Raw genomic sequence first — 17409 nt, 5'->3', positions numbered from 1 at the left:
CTCCTCCCCCCATGTTCTTTGAATGTATTTTGAATGTTCTTTGATGGTTCAGTATAATCCATCACTTTCTTTTTTTCCCCAGGTTATATTGAGGTGTAATTGACAAATACAATTGTACGTATTTAAAGTGTACAACATGATGATTTGACATGTGTACACGTCGTGAATAACTGTAATCAAGTTAACCAACATTTTATTTTCTAAAAGAAAAAATTTGCAACAGAACCCTCTGGTCATGATTTGAACCATTAACCAAGAGGTTGGAGATTTGGGGACAGAGTAAGGGCATAACTGAGTTGAGCATTATGTACTCTTTTGAAAAGCTTATTTATTTTTTGGTAAAATATTATGTAGACCAAGTTACATATTATTTCATTCTTAATTTTTTCCCTTTCTGCTCTTATTTAAATGTATTGAGTATAATTTTACCATGTAATTGAAGAGAGTTTCTTCTTAGTTTATTAAAAGTTACATTTATTTGCTATTGCTTGGCATGTACTTATTTTCATCAGAGTGGGTGATTAATATTTCATTGTATGTTCTTTCCAGATTTTCTGTTAATCCACTGTGTGTATACATGCACATATTTTTTATAGAAAAGGTACTACTGTGGTATCATAACCTTTAGAAATTTAATATAAAATCATATCCTACTTTTCATATCAGCAAGCGTAGATCTATATTATAATTTTAGTTTTAATGGCTTCATGTTATTATAGTCCTGTTGGTTAGATGTTTAGCCTTTTTTGGTTTTCTTTATTATATATAAGTAGTGCAGTGATGAACATCTTTGTTCAGGATAAGCTATTAAAGTGGAATCACTGTGACAGTGAATAATACACTTTAAGCATTTATGACGTTGTACCAATCACATATTTACCAATAGTTGTATAGTGCCAGTTCTTTACTCTTTTAACACTACTTTCAAATTAATAGTAAAAGATTGATATCTTATTTTAAATTTATATTTCTTCTGTGATAGGTTTACTGACCATTTGCATAAACTTTTTTCTGTAAATTGCCTTAAATTTTTAAAAAAATTTTCAATTACAGTTGATATACAATATTATGTTAGTTAAAAAAATTATATTAGTTTCAGGTGTACAACATAGTAACTAGACATTTATATAACTTATGAAGTAATTACCTTGATAAGTCTAGTATACCTGCCTGACACCATATATAATTATTAAAATATTATCGACTATATTCCCTATGCTGTATTTTACATCCCTGTGAGTATTTTTTAACTGCCAATTTGTATTTCTGAATCCCTTCAATTTTTCACCCAGTCCCCATCCCTCCTCCCATCTGGCAACCATCAGTTTATTCTGTGTCTATGAGTGTTTGTTTTGTTTATTTTGCTTTTTTAGATTCCACATACAAGTGAAATCATATGTATTTGTCTTTATCTGCCTTATTTCACTTAGCATGGTACTCTCTGGGTCCATCCGTATTGTTGCAGATGTTACGATTTCATTTTTTTTTTTTGTGGCTGAATAATATGCCATTGTATGTATTACCATCTCTTCTTTATCCAGTTGTCTGTCAGTGGACACTTAGGTTGCTTCTATAGCTTACCTCTTGTAAATAATGCTGCAGTGAACATAGGAATGCATGTATCTTTTCGAATTAGTGTTTTGGATTTCTTCAGATAAATTCCCAGACATGGGATTGCTGAGTCATATGGTAGTTCTAGTTTTAAGTTTTTTAAGGAGCCTTCATACTGTTTTCCATAGTGGTTGCACCAGTTTACGGTCATACCAGTAGTGCACACGAGTTCCCTTTTCTCCACATCCTCAGCAATACTCGTCGTTGATTTATTAATGGTAAATATTCTGACAGGTGTTAGGTGATGTCTCATTGTGGTTTTAATTTGCATTTTCCTGATGGTTAATGATATTGAGCATCTTTTCATATGTCTGTTGGCCATCTGTATGTCCAATCAGACATTTTGGAGAAATGTCTGATTCAGGTCCTCTGCCCATTTTTAAATCAGATTATTTGTGGGTTTTTTTGGTGTTAAGTTGTATAAATTGCTTATATATTTTGGATATTAGCCCCTTATCGGATGTGTCATTGGCAAATAACCTTCTTCCATACAGTCGGTTGTTGTTTCGTTTTGTTGATGGTTACCTTTGATGTGCAAAAACTAGTTTGATGTAGTCCCGTTTATTTTTCTTTTGTTTCCCTTGCCTGAGGAGACATATCCAAAAAAAAAATACTACTAAGAGTTATGTCAGAGAGTTTACTGCCAGTGTTTTCTTCTAGGATTTTTATGGTTTTAGGTCTTACATTTAAGTCTTTAATCCATTTCGAGTTTATTCTTGTATATGGTGAAAGGAAGTGATCTAGTTTTATTTTTTTGCATCTGTCTGTCCAGTTTTCTCAACACCATTTATTGAGGAGACTGTCTTTATCCCATTGTGTAGTCTTGCTTCCTTCGTTGTAGATTAATTGACCATATAGGTATGGGTTTATTTCTGGGCGCTCTATTTTGTTCTGTTGAGCTGTTCATCTTTTTTTATGCTAGGACTATAATGTTTTGATTACTATAACCTTGTAGTATAGTTTGATATCAGGTACATGATACCTCAACTTTGTTCTTCTTTCTCAAGATTACTTTGGCTATTTGGGGTCTTTTGTGGTTCCATATAAATTTTAGGATGTTTGTTCTAGTATGTGAAAAATGCCATTAGTATTTTGATAGGGATTGCATTGAATCTGTAGATTGCTTTGGGTTGTGCGGGCATTTTAATGATGTTAATTCTTTATATCCATGAGCATGGTATATACATCCATTTATTTGTATATTCAGTATTTTTCTTCAGTGTCTTAACAGTTTTCTGAGTACAGGTCTTTTACCTTATTGGTTAAATTTATTTCTAGGTATTTTTTATTTTTGATGCAATTATAAATGGGATTGTTACCTTAATTTCTCTTCCTGATAATTCATTATTGAGATATAAAAATGCAACTGATTTCTGAATATTAATTTTGTATCCCACCACTTTACTGAACTCATTTATTAGTACTAACAGTTTTTTGGTAGACCCTATCTAGTGTCATGTCATCTGCAAGTAATGACAGTTTTACTTCTTCCTTTCCAATGTGGATGCCTTTCATTTCTTTTTTCTTGTCTGATTGTTGTGTCTAGGGCTTCCACTACGTTGAATAAAAGTGCCGAAACCAGATAATCCTTCTCTTGTTACTTAATATTAAACAAAAGCTTTTAGCTTTTCACTCTTGAGTATATTAGCTGCGTGTTTGTCATATATAGCCTTTATTATGTTGAAATTTTTGTTCCCTTTATCCCAGCTTGGCTGAGAGCTTTTATCATAAATGGATGCTGGATTTTGTCAAATGCTTTATCTGCATCTATGGATATGATTATATGATTTTTATACTTCATTTTGTTTACGTGGTGTAGCATGTTAATTGATTTGCAGATATTGAACCAACCTTTTGTACTAGGAATAAATCCCACTTGATCACGGTGTATGATCTTTTTAATATTTTGCCGAATTCAGTTTGCTGGTATTTTGAGGATTTTTGCATCTATGTTCGTCAGGGATACTGGCCTATAATTTTCTTTTATTGTAATGTCTTTGGTATCAGGGTAATACTGGCTGCGTAAATGAGCTTGGCAGCCTTCCCTCTTCAGTTTCTTGGAATAGTCTGAGAAGGAAAGGTGTTAATTTCTTTGAATGTTTGGTAAAATTCACCTGTGAAGTCATTTGGTCTAGGAGTTTTGTTTATTGGGATATTTTTGATTACTGATTTGATTCATTAGTAGTCTGTTTAAATTTTCTTCTTGATCCATCTTGGAAGATTGTATGTTTCTAGGAATTTATCCATTTCTTCCAGGTTGTCCTGTAAATTCACCTTTTGAATTCTTTACTAACTTTATTGTAATGGCTGTGTTTTTTTTCCTCTATATTTCCAAGAACTTTATATTGTCTAGGGTGTCATTTTGTAATTTATATTTTAATTTTTGTCAAAATTCTCCTCCCCGCTTGCCCCCCGCCCCACCAAAAGGGTAAAGCAGAGATGATTAAGTCTGGTGGTCTTGTTTTATGGTTTCTGTCTTTGGAGTCTTGCTTAGAACATTTCTCTCTATCCCCAAGGTTTAAAAAAACACATTTAATTAGATTAATAAATGGGTTTAAAAATTAAATTGTTAATATTTGGATCTGTTTCTGGTCTCTGCTGTCTTGTGACCAGTGCCAGGCTGTTCTAATTGATATTTTAGTGTTTAAATAAGATATTGTCTTCATATACCTAAATGATGTTTATATAAATAAGATTTAAAAGATTTAAAATGAAATATAATGCAGAATCATTAGTTTTATCCATATCTTTTTACTGAGTTTATTCTCATATTGTACTTAAAGCAACAGTTTTGCATTTCAGAAAAACAATAAGTTACAGAAGCCTCCCACATAAGTAGGAATACTGTATATCTATTAGATTTTAATTATTTTGAGTTTTTGATTAGTGTCTTTACCCTATGTCTTTCCCTTGACCGGAATTAAACTGCAGAAATCAGCCAATTATCAAAGTACTTTTGAGTTTTCTCACTGGTACAGTCCATTATAAAAAACCTAGCCTGCAGTGCTCTAGGAGCCATCAGTTTTCTTGTGTGTTAGGGAAGGATGAGGAAAGGAGGGAAGATATTTTTGTTATGACTGCTATGTAAAAGGAGGAGAAATAGGGAAGAGTTCTTGTTGCAGAAATGTTGCTGAGATCTAAAACAAAAATAAATATAAAACTGGAAGAAACTGAAGAAATCGCTTAGTGCGTTTTATAAAAAGGTAGGTGGCAGATGGGAAAAAAGTCGTTGATGATTTAGAGGAATTAGAGAAAGTAAGGAGAAAATGAAAGCAAGAAAATACTCAAAGGATGATAGAAAAAATTAACTCAGCTGAAGGACATAATATTTCAGATTAAAAGGGCTCGCTGAATACCAGGCAGTAATAATTGTAAGAAGACTCTTATCTAGACACGTTGTAGCATTTCAGAATATTAAAGAAGATATCCTGAACTCTTTAAAAGAGAAAGCAGTTTGCCTATGAAGGATTTAGAATCAATTTATTGTCAAAGAGATTATTAGCAACACTGGGTGTTTAAATCATTGTTTCTAAAATCAGAGTCAGGAGAATTTTCAACCTAGCATTCTTAGCCAGCCAAATTATATATTAAATACGTGTATAAAATAAAGATACATTAAAATATACAATGATGTAGGAAGTCGGCCTGTTAGAAACTTCTGGTAAATTTCTTGAGATTGTGCTCTGGAAAATAGAAATTCAAGAAGCGGGAGATACATCTAGTAGAGTGGACCTAGACTAAGAGTGGGGGAAAAAAATCTTAGGATGACAACCATGTAGCAAGACTAGAAGGCATCCTGTTCAATTTAAAGTAGAAAATCAGAAGATGCCGATAAGGCCAACTTCAAAAAAACATTAGATTTATTTTAAGAAATAACATGGCTAAGAACCCTGTATGATTTGTGAATAGGTGAAGGTACCTGCCACCTCATTAAGAGAAAAAAACAGCTAAGAACACAGGAAGGAAAAAGTTTGTATAGGAAAATTATGATCCAACTGTGAATCTGTAAAATTTTTGGTGAAATTTTGAGTAGTCAGTAAAACTATAAGAAGAATCTGCTTCATCTGAACAATTTGAACAAATTTTATGGTATTACATTTCCTTCTACTCTCAGGGGTCACTCAGATTAATTGGTTCTGCAAGGATTAATCATATAAGCATAATTTTGTAAGCAAATTGATTTTTTGGTTTTTAGAATTGATTTATAGTTAATATATTATTGAGAAATGTTTTTAATACATGAAATCTAGGCATTTAATACATTTTTTTGGTCATTGCAATAGACTTAAAAATTTTTCTGCCATTAATGGCCCTTGGTGTGAACAGAGGGATGCTAACATTATTCAGCACTCTTCTTTGTAGTTAAATGTTTAAGCTCTTCTCATTTTTTAGAATGTATATTCTATAGCTATTTTCTTGGTGGTTACCATAGGGATTACATTTAACATCCTGAAATTATACTCTAATATGAATTTCTACCAATTTAACTTCAATAACCTACAAAAACTGCTGCTTTTTAGTTCTGTCCTCACCCTGTTCAGTTGTTAATATCACAGTATTACTTTTTATACATTGTGTGCTCCCAGACGTAAAGTAATAATTTTTAAAAAATGCATTAATCTTTTAAATTATGTAGAAAACAAAATTTGGAATTAAAAAGCAAAGTTACATAATACTAGGCTTCACACTAAACTTTTTTTTTGTTGTTGTTAAATGTATTAGTCTTTTAAATCCTGTAGAAAACAAAGTGCAGTTACAAACCATTGTTACAACAATATTAGTTTTTAAATTGCCCTTGTGTTTACCTTTAGTGAGATCTTTATTTTTCCATATGGCTTTGAATTATTGTCTAATGTCTCTTCATTTTATCTTGCAGAAATCCCTTGAGCATTTCTTGCAGGCTGGTTTAGTGGTCACGAACTTCTTCACATTTTACCTGTAAATTTCTTAATTTCTCACTCTTTAAGAACAGTTTTGCTTGATATGGGATTCTTGGTTAATAGTTTTTTTTTTTCATTTTAGCATTTTGAATATATAAGCCCACCATCTGCTGGCTTCCAAAGCTTCTGATGAATAATCTGTTCATATTTTCATTGAGGATCCATGTATGTGATGATTTGTTTCTTTCTTGGGACTTTCAAGATTCTCTGTCTTTCTCTTTTGAAAATTTTACTATAATGTGTCTCCATGTGGGTCTCTTTGAGTTCATCTTAGAATTCGTTGACCTTCTTGGATGTTTATATTCATGTCTTTCCTCAAATTTGGGACGTTTTTAGCCATTATCTTCAAATATTCTCTCTGACCTTTACTCTTTCTGGAAGTCCCATGATGAATATGTTGATATGCTCAAAGGTGTTGCTTTTCTTCAATCTCCTCTTTCTGTTTTTCAGACTCCATAGTTTCCATTGTTCTATCTTCCAAGTTCATTGATTCTTTCTTTTGCCTGTTAAAATTTGACTTTGAATCCCTCTAGTGAAGTTTTCATTATAGTTTTTGTGCTTTTTAGCTCTAGGATTTTCTTTTGACTTCATGGTTTATATCTCTTTCCTGATATTTCCATTTTGTTCATGTAAACTTTTCTTGACTTTCTCCACATCTTTTATTTTTTTGAGTATCTTTAATACTGTTGTTTTAAAGTCTTTGTCTGGTACATCTGTCATTAGGTCTTTTTTCAGGTACAGTTTCTGTTTATTTTTTTCCTTTGAATAGACTGTACTTTTCCTCTGTATGCCTTGTGATGTTTGTTGGAAACTGGACATTTGAATTTAATAATGTGGTAACTATAGAAATCTGATTCTCCTTCCTCAGGGTTTGGCTTGTTTCTTTGTTTGTTACTGTTTTTATTTTTTTGATTGATGTAGGCTGTCTTTGTGCTGAGGATCAGACTGAGTTGTAAGCTTAAGGTCTCCTAAGGTCTTTTCTGAGCCTTTTCTTGGGCATACACAGTCACTTTCTAATTTTTCTTGTATATGTAGTTGTTTATGAATGTTCTAGTCTTTAATGTCTGGCTTCTGAAAGGGTAAAAGTGGAAAACGGAGGGAGGGTAAAGGGTGTTGGCCCTCTAAATCCTCTGGAAGTCATTTAAGATAGAGGGTTAAGGGCTTTTAGCAGTGGAGGGGAGGTACAACAACAGTGGCTACCTGCCTCTTTGTCTGCACCTCTGTGATCAGAAGCAGTAATCAGAGCAGAGGTCTCTTATAGTTTGAGGACAGGATCCTTTTGCCCACCCTGACTCCCATAAGCTTTGTGCAAGCTACTCCAGGAATGCGTGCACAGCTCTTTGCCATGTGGTGGGGGATGGGGAAAGGGTATTTGCTAATGTGCTAGTGGATGAAATTGATCACAGTTAATGACAGTTTACTGTCCATGTCTTCCCCTGGAAGTTGCAAGTTTTCAACAGACTCCAAAGTTCTAAGTTAATGTTAGACAGATTCTGCCAGTGCAGTTGTTGTTTAGGAGAGTCAGATTTCCTGTTGTTACCTACTCTGCTGTCTTCCCAGAATGCTCTCCACATCCATTCTTGATTAAAAACTGTTAACAAGCAAACCGAATATTGTAAGAGTGTCCACTTCTAATTTTCATCAGTAATTCCATTGCAGTCCTAATCAAAATATTGACAGCTTTTTATGTGAAACTTTAAACCTGATTCCAAAATTTATATGGAAATGCAAAGGACCTAGAAATAGCCAGGGCAATCTTGAACAATGATAAGGTGGGAGGACTTGCTCTATTGGATGTTGAAACTTACAAAACTATCACATTTAAGACAGGGCAATACTAGCTTGAGTTTAAAGTGAACAGATCAGTAGAACAGAATAGAGAGGCTACAGTAGATTCAAACATATTGACCCTTGACTTGACAAAAATGGCGGGGGAATAAGGAAAGGATGATCATTTCAATAAATGGTGGTGGGACCATTGAATATCCATATGGAGAAAAGTGAAACTTTATTCCTTAATACCATACATAGAAATAATTTCTAGGTATATTATAGATCTGTTATGAAAAGCTAAACAATACAATCTTTAGAAGATAATGTAGAAGAATATATATATGATCTCATGTTAGGAAAAGATTTCCCCGTCTTTGGCTTTATTGAAATGTAATAGACAGTTAGTTGTTCTTATATACATTGTACAATTCAATGTTGTTTTTTTTTTTTCAAGTGTAGTTGGCACACAGTAATATATTAGTTTCAGTTGTACAGTTTAGCGATTAGAGATCTATATAATTCAAAAAGTGATCACGTCACTAAATCTAGTACCCTTCTTCCCCCCTACATATTTATTACATTATTAACTATTTTCGTTATGCTACACTTTATATCTCCATGTCTGTTTCGTAACTATCCATTTGTACTTCTTACTTCCTTTGCCCTTTTTCATCATCCCCCCAACCCCTCTTCCATTTAGTAGCCCTCAAAAATATTGTGTCTATGAATTTGTTTCCGTTTTTTTTTGTTGTTTTGTTCTTTAGATTCCACATGAATGTGAAATCATGTGATCTTTGTCTTTATCTGCTAACTTCATTCAGCGCAATACCCTGTAGGTCCATCAAGGCACTGTCTTTTTCTGTCCCCTTTCTTTTAGTCTCTCTGTGTCTTTTAATCTGAATTGAGTCTCTTATAGGCAACATATGTGGGGGTCTTATTTTCTTATCCATTCAGCCACTCTTTCTTTGGTTGGAACACCTAATTCTTTTCCATTTGAGGTACTTGTTGATAGGAATGTAGTTAGTACCATTCTTTATTCGCCTTCATGCTTTTTCTTCTTAAAGAAGTTCCTCCAACATTCCCTGTAATACTGGCTTGGTGTTGATAAATTTGTTTAGCTTTTTTTTTTTTTTTTTTTTGTCTGGGAAGCTCTTTATCTGTCCTTCTAAATGATAGTTTTGCTGGATAAAGAATTCTTGGTTGTAGATCCTGGGTTTTCATCATGTGGAATACTTTGTGCCAAGTCCTTTTGTCCTGCATAGTTTCTTTTGAGAAATCAGCTGCCAGTCTTACGGGTGCTCCCTTGTAGGTAACTAACTGCTTTTCTTTTGCTACTTTTAATATTCTCTCTTTGTATTTAACTTTTGTATTTTAATTATGATGTGTCTTGGTGTGGGCCTCTTTGGGTTCATCTTTTTTGGGACTCTGAGCTTCTTGGGGTTGTATATCTATTTCCTTCACTAGGTTAGGGCAGTTTTCCATCATTATGTCTTCAAATAGCTCTTCACCTTTTTGTTCCCCTTCAGGTACCCCATGACCCGATATTTTTACATTTAATTTCGTCCCATAGGCTCCTTAATTTATTATTATAGTCTCGGTTTCTATTTTCTTGCCGTTCTGATTGGGTGACCTTGGCTTCCTTATCCTCTATATCGGTGGTTCTATCCTCTTCATCCACTCTGTTGATTCCTTCTAATGTACTCTTCATCTCAGATAATATGTACTTCATTTCTGACTGGTTCCCTTTTTTAATTTCCATTTCCATTTTTATGTTTTTAATCTCCTTAAAGTTCTCATTGAAATCATCTACATTTCCCCTAAGTTCATTGAGCAGTCCTGATTACTTACCCTGTTTGATTATGTTGCTGTCACTCCCGTCTTACATGTCCTAACAGAACTGAACTTTACCCTTCTTAGTCAACTCCTTTTATGAATTTTCCTACTTATTGGAACCACCATTTATCCATAGTCAAAACTTTAGAGTTGTCTTTAATTCCCAATGAAGGAGTAAAATGTTTTAAGACATTTTAAGAGGTTTCCTTCTGGAGTACTATACTGTGTAGTTTGAAGCTGTTAAAAAGAAAAAATGGAAAGGGACCTTTACTTAGTACAACCATTAGCTTATGGAGGTTTAAAAAATCCTTGAAAGATACTTAAAAGAAGTCAAAGACCTCTGTCCTAAGGCAATTTTATTTTTGTAATAGTTTTAATATGTATGTGAAATAATTAGCAGCACTAGACAGTAAAGTTTTTACCAAATGGATGGTATAGGGCCTCTGTAAATACCACCTTTATTGTGAAGGTATCCTTGATTACCTTCTTTAAAATTTCAACATTCCCCTTCAAATATATACCGATACATACATACTTTACATAACTACTTATTTCCCTTCTCTTCTGCTTTGCTTTTTCTTGTACTCACCATAATCCAACATATTTTTTTAGTTGTCTTGTTTATTGCCTGTCTGCCCTCTTCCTTCCAGCTTAAATGTAAACTTTATGAAGCCAGGCATTTTTGTCAATTTTGTTCATTAGTATATCTATAAAGTTTGATACATAGTAAGCATTAAGATATTTATTTATACATGAATGAATACTAGGGTCTTAGAAGCCTTTGTGAATGATGTGATAAATGAGCTGGGTTATAAAAATTAGATAAGAGACTGCTAAGCAGCTAAGTAATTGGCTCAATCACTTTCTAGCTCTGAAGGTTTTTTCTTCCCTCTCCCTTTCTTAATCTTTAAGTCTTTATCAACATTTTGTGGTTATGCTCTGAATGGTGATGTAGTAGGAGCCATTTATACAAAGTTGTTCTTTACTAGTGAGGTCTCAGTGTTCAGAGCAGATATGCTTATTATGAAATCAGGTAGCAGTTTGGATTCTCCTTTGTTTATGAAAGATTATTTGAACTAAGTCTTTGAATTAAGTGCGAATACTGCTCAGTCACATTTTATGTGATTTTAGGCAAAGATTTTGGCTCTTTGGCTTGGAACCAGCTACATCTTCTTTGAGGACTGATCATTAAAATGCAAAATATAATGTGTGTTTCTCTGTAGCTCTCTATGGGATGGCCGGCCGTATGCTTAAAGAATAAAGTCAGTAGCCTCTAGATTCTTCATTTCATTTCGTTAAGTAGTCAGTGCATGTTTTCCTTTGTGTAGAACTTCTCAATAGTATGATTTCATCTCAGTTGGGTTTATTGCTTTTCTATTGATATGTTTGTGCTCCTATGCTGAGTTCATGCTATCTTTTGAATCAGTTTGTTGTCAGAAGGCAGCACTAACAGTTCAGTCTCTGGAGCCAGATTGAATGGTTTTGGTCCTCTTACTGTTAGACTCCCTTGAATATCAGCATCTGCCAAATGAGAATAATATCTCAAGAACTACTGTGACAGTCAAATGAGTTAAAACACATTAAATGCTTAGAATAGGTACATAGTAAAGTTCAATAATTTGTTGTTGTTGTTTGTGAAATGAAAAAGTGTAGTATAGAATGGGAAGGCCTTTTTTGACCGTGCTCAATATATTAGGATCTCCTGTTTAGTCCTCATTCCTTACCCTGCTTTATGTTTTTGCATGGCACTTATTTGATTATATGTTTATTAGTTTTCTTCTCCTGGATTATAAACTGTGAGGGCAAGATGGCTGTGTTCAATCTACTACTGTCTGAAACAGTATATGATATATATTAGTTATTCAAATATTTAGTTAATAGATGAATGAATGAAGGTGCAGGAAGGTAACTAAAGGTATTTTAGGGGGTATTGTTTTAAAGAGTTACTGCTTTTTATGAGGGAGCATATTTTGTATTGGTAATGCCTCAGTGAACTTTTGTTGCTAAAGGCACCTAAAATCTTACCTTTTTTTTTGTGTGTGAAGCTATATGTGAAACAGAGCCTGAACAGCCTGTTCGACATTACCCATTGTGGGTGAAAGTAGAAGGTGAAGTAGATCCAGAGCCAGTTTATATCCCAACGCCTTCTGTCATTGAGCCTACAAAACCATTGTTGTTGCCTCAGCCAGAAGTTTTATCTACTACTATGAAGGGCAAACTGCTCTCTGGAATTAAACCTGCACGAGCATATACTCCCAAACCCAATCCTGTGGTAAGCCTGGAGTTTCATTTTTTATTGAAAGTTGCAGAAATCATTTGTAAAGATTGATGAGTTTCAACCAATTTTTGGTTTATACTCTGTGAATCATTTTGCTTTCAGGTAATATCTTTTAAGCCATCTCCTTTCTTATTTAATCAGTTTAGTTGCTGGCACTTAACAAATGTTATAAAAATAGAGGTGCATAATTATAATTCTTCAGTATAACCAAGTCTCTCTTCAGGAAGATAGATCATATAAAGTTGGGCTTTTTAAACAACATGACTTACAAAACTCTGTTAAAGATACTTATTCCTGTAGTGTAGTATATTGAGTAATTGAGTTGTACATATTAGTAGGAAACCATTAAGAAAAATCTTTAAAAATAACTCATTTTCTTAAAGCAAATTTCTTTTTATACAATAACAACAATAAAGTTCAAGATTTAAAATAATAGTTTATATGACTATGCGAAGACTGATAGGTAAAAGAGCTGATAAGCATTTCTGATTATTAAATCCATTTCATTCTTCCCAGTCCATTAAGTTGGAAGAAAGATCCTTTAGTGTAATACTGTTCATTGTAGTCTCTGTACCAGTGCTGACCAAAAACTTACCATTCTGTGATGACATGAGTATATATAGAAAATAAGAGTAAATATTAGAAACTTTTCCAGAAAGTTGATAGTCATTTTATATTTATTAAATCTAATATTAAAAAATCTTGGGCTTGTATTTTACATGTTCTTTGCTTTTCTAGCAATTTGTATTTTTCTAGTAATTACTTTTGTATTTTGCAGACGTATCAATCTATGTTAGACTGGTAATTAAGAAATGTATTCTTCACTGCAAATCATTTGAGAAGCACTGCTCTGGTGTGATATGAAATTTCTTGATAGAGAACCTATCCTTTCTGACTTTCCCAAGATCCAGCACATACGAACTGTATTTGTACTATTTGACTTTAAAGTCTGCATTTTAAAATTTCAAGTGTTGTGATAGAAAAATTAAACATCTTTTTCCTTTTGGAGTCCAGGAGACTTCTCCAGTGTGTGAAATGTTTTGTTGTATGAAACTTACAGATTCGGGAAGAGGACAAGGATCCAGTCTACTTGTACTTTGAAAGTATGATGACTTGTGCCCGAGTTCGAGTATATGAACGAAAAAAAGAGGAGCAGAGACAGCTGTCACCATCAGCATCCCCATCATTTCAGCAGCAGGGCTCATGTCATTCTAGTCCCGAGAACTGTACAAAGGTGAATTGCTTATTGCATAATTTCTCTTTTTAACTTCCAGTTCACTATTGGTGGTATTAGAATTTGCATTATTATCAGAATAATTCAGAGTTATTGTTTTGGGGCAGAGAAGGCTTAGTTGATGTGTATATCAGTTTATCTGTTTCTCTGCATACCTATTCTGAAGAACAGTCCCTTGGACTTATTAAATGTATTATTCTTTCTAATGCTGGAATAATTTAAAGTTTAAACATTTCTGGTTTTGATTAAATCAGTTAAGATTTGGATCTTTCCACGTAGGTGAATTTTGTAAAAAGCTTGTTCCATTAAATATCAAATATTTTTCCTTTCTTACTAGAACACACTATAAAGTACAGTGATTTGTCACTGTCAAGTACATTACAGAGCAGGGCTACTTATTTTTGCCAAGGGCTGTATAATATGATAGTAATGCAGGTGGTGTGCTTATAGATGTGAAGCTATTGTCATTTTAATCTTTCTGCTGTTTTATGCTTCTTTGAGAGATTTAATGTTTATGTCCTAGTCTCTATCAATAGTAAACATGGGTTACATTGAAGTATTTCTGTGTTATTCCCTTCTTCAGGAGCCCGATTCTGAACAGCAGCCCTTGAAACCAGTTACCTGTGACCTAGAGGATGATTCTGATAAATCACAAGGTCAGCATGAAAACTAGATCTTATCATTTGATAGTAATTATTCAGGTGTGGATTATAATAAAAATGGGGGGAAACCAAAATTACCAATCCATAGTATGGTGACCTAATCTGTTTCCAGCTTCTCCTAAAAATAGAAATTACAATTTTTCCTGTAATTGGTCTGTTTATCACTCGTGTTCTAAGAAATCAAATTAATTTATTGATAACGGCATGTCGCAAGAGACCTTTAGGATGAGGTCAATGATTTTCTTTTTTAAATCTCTTTTCAAACCTCAGCAGCATTGGCATTATTAGCTATTGAAATTATCCCTTAAGATATTACAAGCTGTTGCTATTGGAGAAGTGCAGAAGGAGAAAGGAAGGAATATTACTGATTTATCTAGCAGGCTATTGCCAGAATTACTTTGTTGAGACATAGTGTTTAGGGATTTAACAATTTGTTTTTGTATGCTTCCTAAGACTTTCAGACATTTTTTTTTCTTATATGGCATGGTATACACAGTAGGTGAAAATGTTTCGATAGCACACTGAGGTAAGTGGAGGAGGTTGCTGGGGTGGAGGGATCCTACCTGAGAGCATGACCACCCTGAAGGCTGAGGGTGTATCTATGTCATTAGCATACCTTTAACTGTAGCACTTTGGTTGGGAGGCTCTACTGTGGAAAGCTAGGTGTCTAATGAAATATACATCTGGTTAACATGTTGCCTGAATTTGCACACAATGTAGAAGTGGAGCAGTCATATCTAGAGGCACAAAAGTAATTCCAAAGTATTTGCAATAGAAACTAGAGGTAGAGTGCACTTAAAAAACAAAACAAAACCAGAACACTACCTTTCTTGCTGTTCTTTAGGATAGACTCTACTTATCACATATTACAAAGCATCTTACAAGTATTTTTGCTCTGCATAAAAGGATAGCACAACACTAAACTGTACCAAATAAGCTTAACTTTGGTTTTAGGTCATGCTTTGTTTGTAAGGTAACACCTTCTTATGTAATAGTTAAGGGCTTTTTAGAGCAGTCTTCAGTGGGATGCCCTTTTTATTAGAAAGCTGAGTCAGCAGTATAGCGAAGATAATTATAGTCTGATTCTCTGAAATCTTTTTCCTGGAAAACTCCCAAATTACGAATGTTAAATTACCACTTAAAGTGCATGGGAATAGGACACTGGGTTGAATTTTTATACCACTGGTACTTTTCTGAGAACTTACGGAAAGTAAAAAAATCAAAGTTCAGTACAAAATGCTGTGATACTGAAATATCTGTCAACTCCTTATCAGAAAAGAGCTGGAAGTCTTCCTGCAATGAAGGGGAATCCTCTTCTACCTCGTATGTGCATCAGAGGTCTCCTGGTGGTCCCACCAAACTGATAGAAATCATCTCAGACTGCAACTGGGAGGAGGATCGGAACAAGATTTTGAGCATCTTATCTCAGCACATCAATAGCAACATGCCACAATCACTTAAGGTGGGCAGCTTCATCATTGAGTTGGCTTCTCAGCGAAAGAGCCGGGGTGAGAAGAACCCCCCTGTGTATTCTTCTCGTGTGAAAATCTCTATGCCATCATGTCAAGACCAAGATGATATGGCTGAGAAATCTGGATCAGAGACTCCTGATGGTCCATTATCCCCTGGGAAAATGGATGATATCTCTCCTGTGCAGACAGATGCCCTGGATTCAGTGAGGGAGAGATTACATGGAGGCAAAGGTCTGCCCTTTTATGCAGGGCTTTCTCCTGCAGGGAAGCTTGTGGCCTATAAACGTAAATCCAGTTCAAGCACATCTGGGCTTATCCAGGTGAGAATTATCTTTAATCTGGATGTAGCACCTTTTTGCATTTAGGTAACATCTTGATTTTTCAGAGCCCTTTGTGGCTCTTATATCATTTATCTTCATATTTCCTGGGAACTGGGTGACAAAATCATCTCTTTTTGTAATAGGCCTAGATTAGATACATACCTAAAGTGAATTTTTGGCATATTTATAAATGAATGTAGTGCCAACTATTGCTTATAATTTTCTTTCTAGTCTTCCTGGAAAGCTGTTCCTCATAAAATTTATCATCTGAGCTCTAAGTGATACTTTGACAAACAAGCAAGGACAGTAAGGGATCTAGTTTAGTTCATGGGATTATTTTTAGCCGACAGCTTTCAAAACAAAACAAGGTGAACTTGATTTTAAAATAGGCAGTATATGTTTGGAAACTTAGAGAAAATTTTAATTTAGTAAGGTATTATTCAAATACATAAAAATATTTTAAAAAATAAGCCACTATTTACTTATTTTTTGCTTTATATGAGTCATATAAGGTTACCGGTATAATCATTGTTGTAGGACAGATATCTCTATCCTCACTATTTAGTAATTCAGGCAGGTTATATTAATAAAATTATCCTGGCACATAGAAGATCCTTTGGAAAGAGAAGTCCTGAATTAAAATGTAATCATAGTCAAAAAAGTTTTCTCCTCTTGCTCACTGACATTAATGCACTTTTATATCAGAGATAGCAAATGTGTGGAAGTATCTGACATTGCTAAGATTACTTGACTCTATTAGCTTGACCTATTCTCTGGGCTAAGGACTATTCCAGTAATAAGCCAATAATAATATGGCTTATCTTCTTGATCAGAAACTTTTCATTGCAATTTATTCTGTAGAACTGCTTCTCATTGTATTTCTTAAACTCTTTAAATGATTAGGAGAACAGTGTTTTCTCATTTCATTTATTGATCAATACTTTGAGAGCAGAGACTTAAGGTCATTTCTAGAGAGACTAGACTCTCTGAAATAACAGGCATAGAAATTTTTTTCTCTTCTACTGGCTAGGACTCAGAAAAGCACCATAAAATGTAAATTCACAAAAGCAGTCAGGCCACTGTTGGCTTTGAGAAAACTGCTCAGTGGTCTTCAGAACACCTCCCAAAGGAGCAGATAGGGGTATCTGATCTGGACTCCACAGAGTCTAAAGAAAACTATATAGTAAAGTTTACCGTGGGATGGAAAGATCACATTCTTTATACCAAACTGAGGCAAAGATAGTCTTGCTCTACCTGGGAATAATCACAGTTTCATTTCAGTAGCA

The 17409-nt window shown here is 34.0% G+C and overlaps 1 protein-coding gene across 14 annotated transcripts in view; it reads left to right on the top strand.

Moving 5' to 3' along the window:
* The window catches only part of MGA (MAX dimerization protein MGA), a 79318-nt gene that overhangs the window by 36961 nt on the left and 24948 nt on the right, over positions 1 to 17409 (top strand). For 12 of the 14 annotated variants that reach the window (XM_039888427.1, XM_039888429.1, XM_039888437.1 and 9 more), the window contains exons 10-13: positions 12203 to 12429; positions 13496 to 13669; positions 14253 to 14325; positions 15606 to 16123. In XM_039888427.1, coding sequence (XP_039744361.1) covers positions 12203 to 12429; positions 13496 to 13669; positions 14253 to 14325; positions 15606 to 16123 — 992 coding nt within the window. The remainder of the gene's footprint in view (positions 1 to 12202; positions 12430 to 13495; positions 13670 to 14252; positions 14326 to 15605; positions 16124 to 17409) is intronic. The other 2 variants (XM_039888435.1, XM_039888434.1) reach the window with 1 other exon arrangement.

Source organism: Pteropus medius, unplaced genomic scaffold (assembly GCF_902729225.1).
Source record: "Pteropus medius unplaced genomic scaffold, Ma_sr-lr_union100, whole genome shotgun sequence".
NCBI classification, from domain to species: Eukaryota; Metazoa; Chordata; class Mammalia; order Chiroptera; family Pteropodidae; genus Pteropus; species Pteropus medius.
The sequence above is the reverse complement of the archived record's forward strand: the minus strand, read 5'-3'. Positions and strand labels throughout refer to the sequence as shown.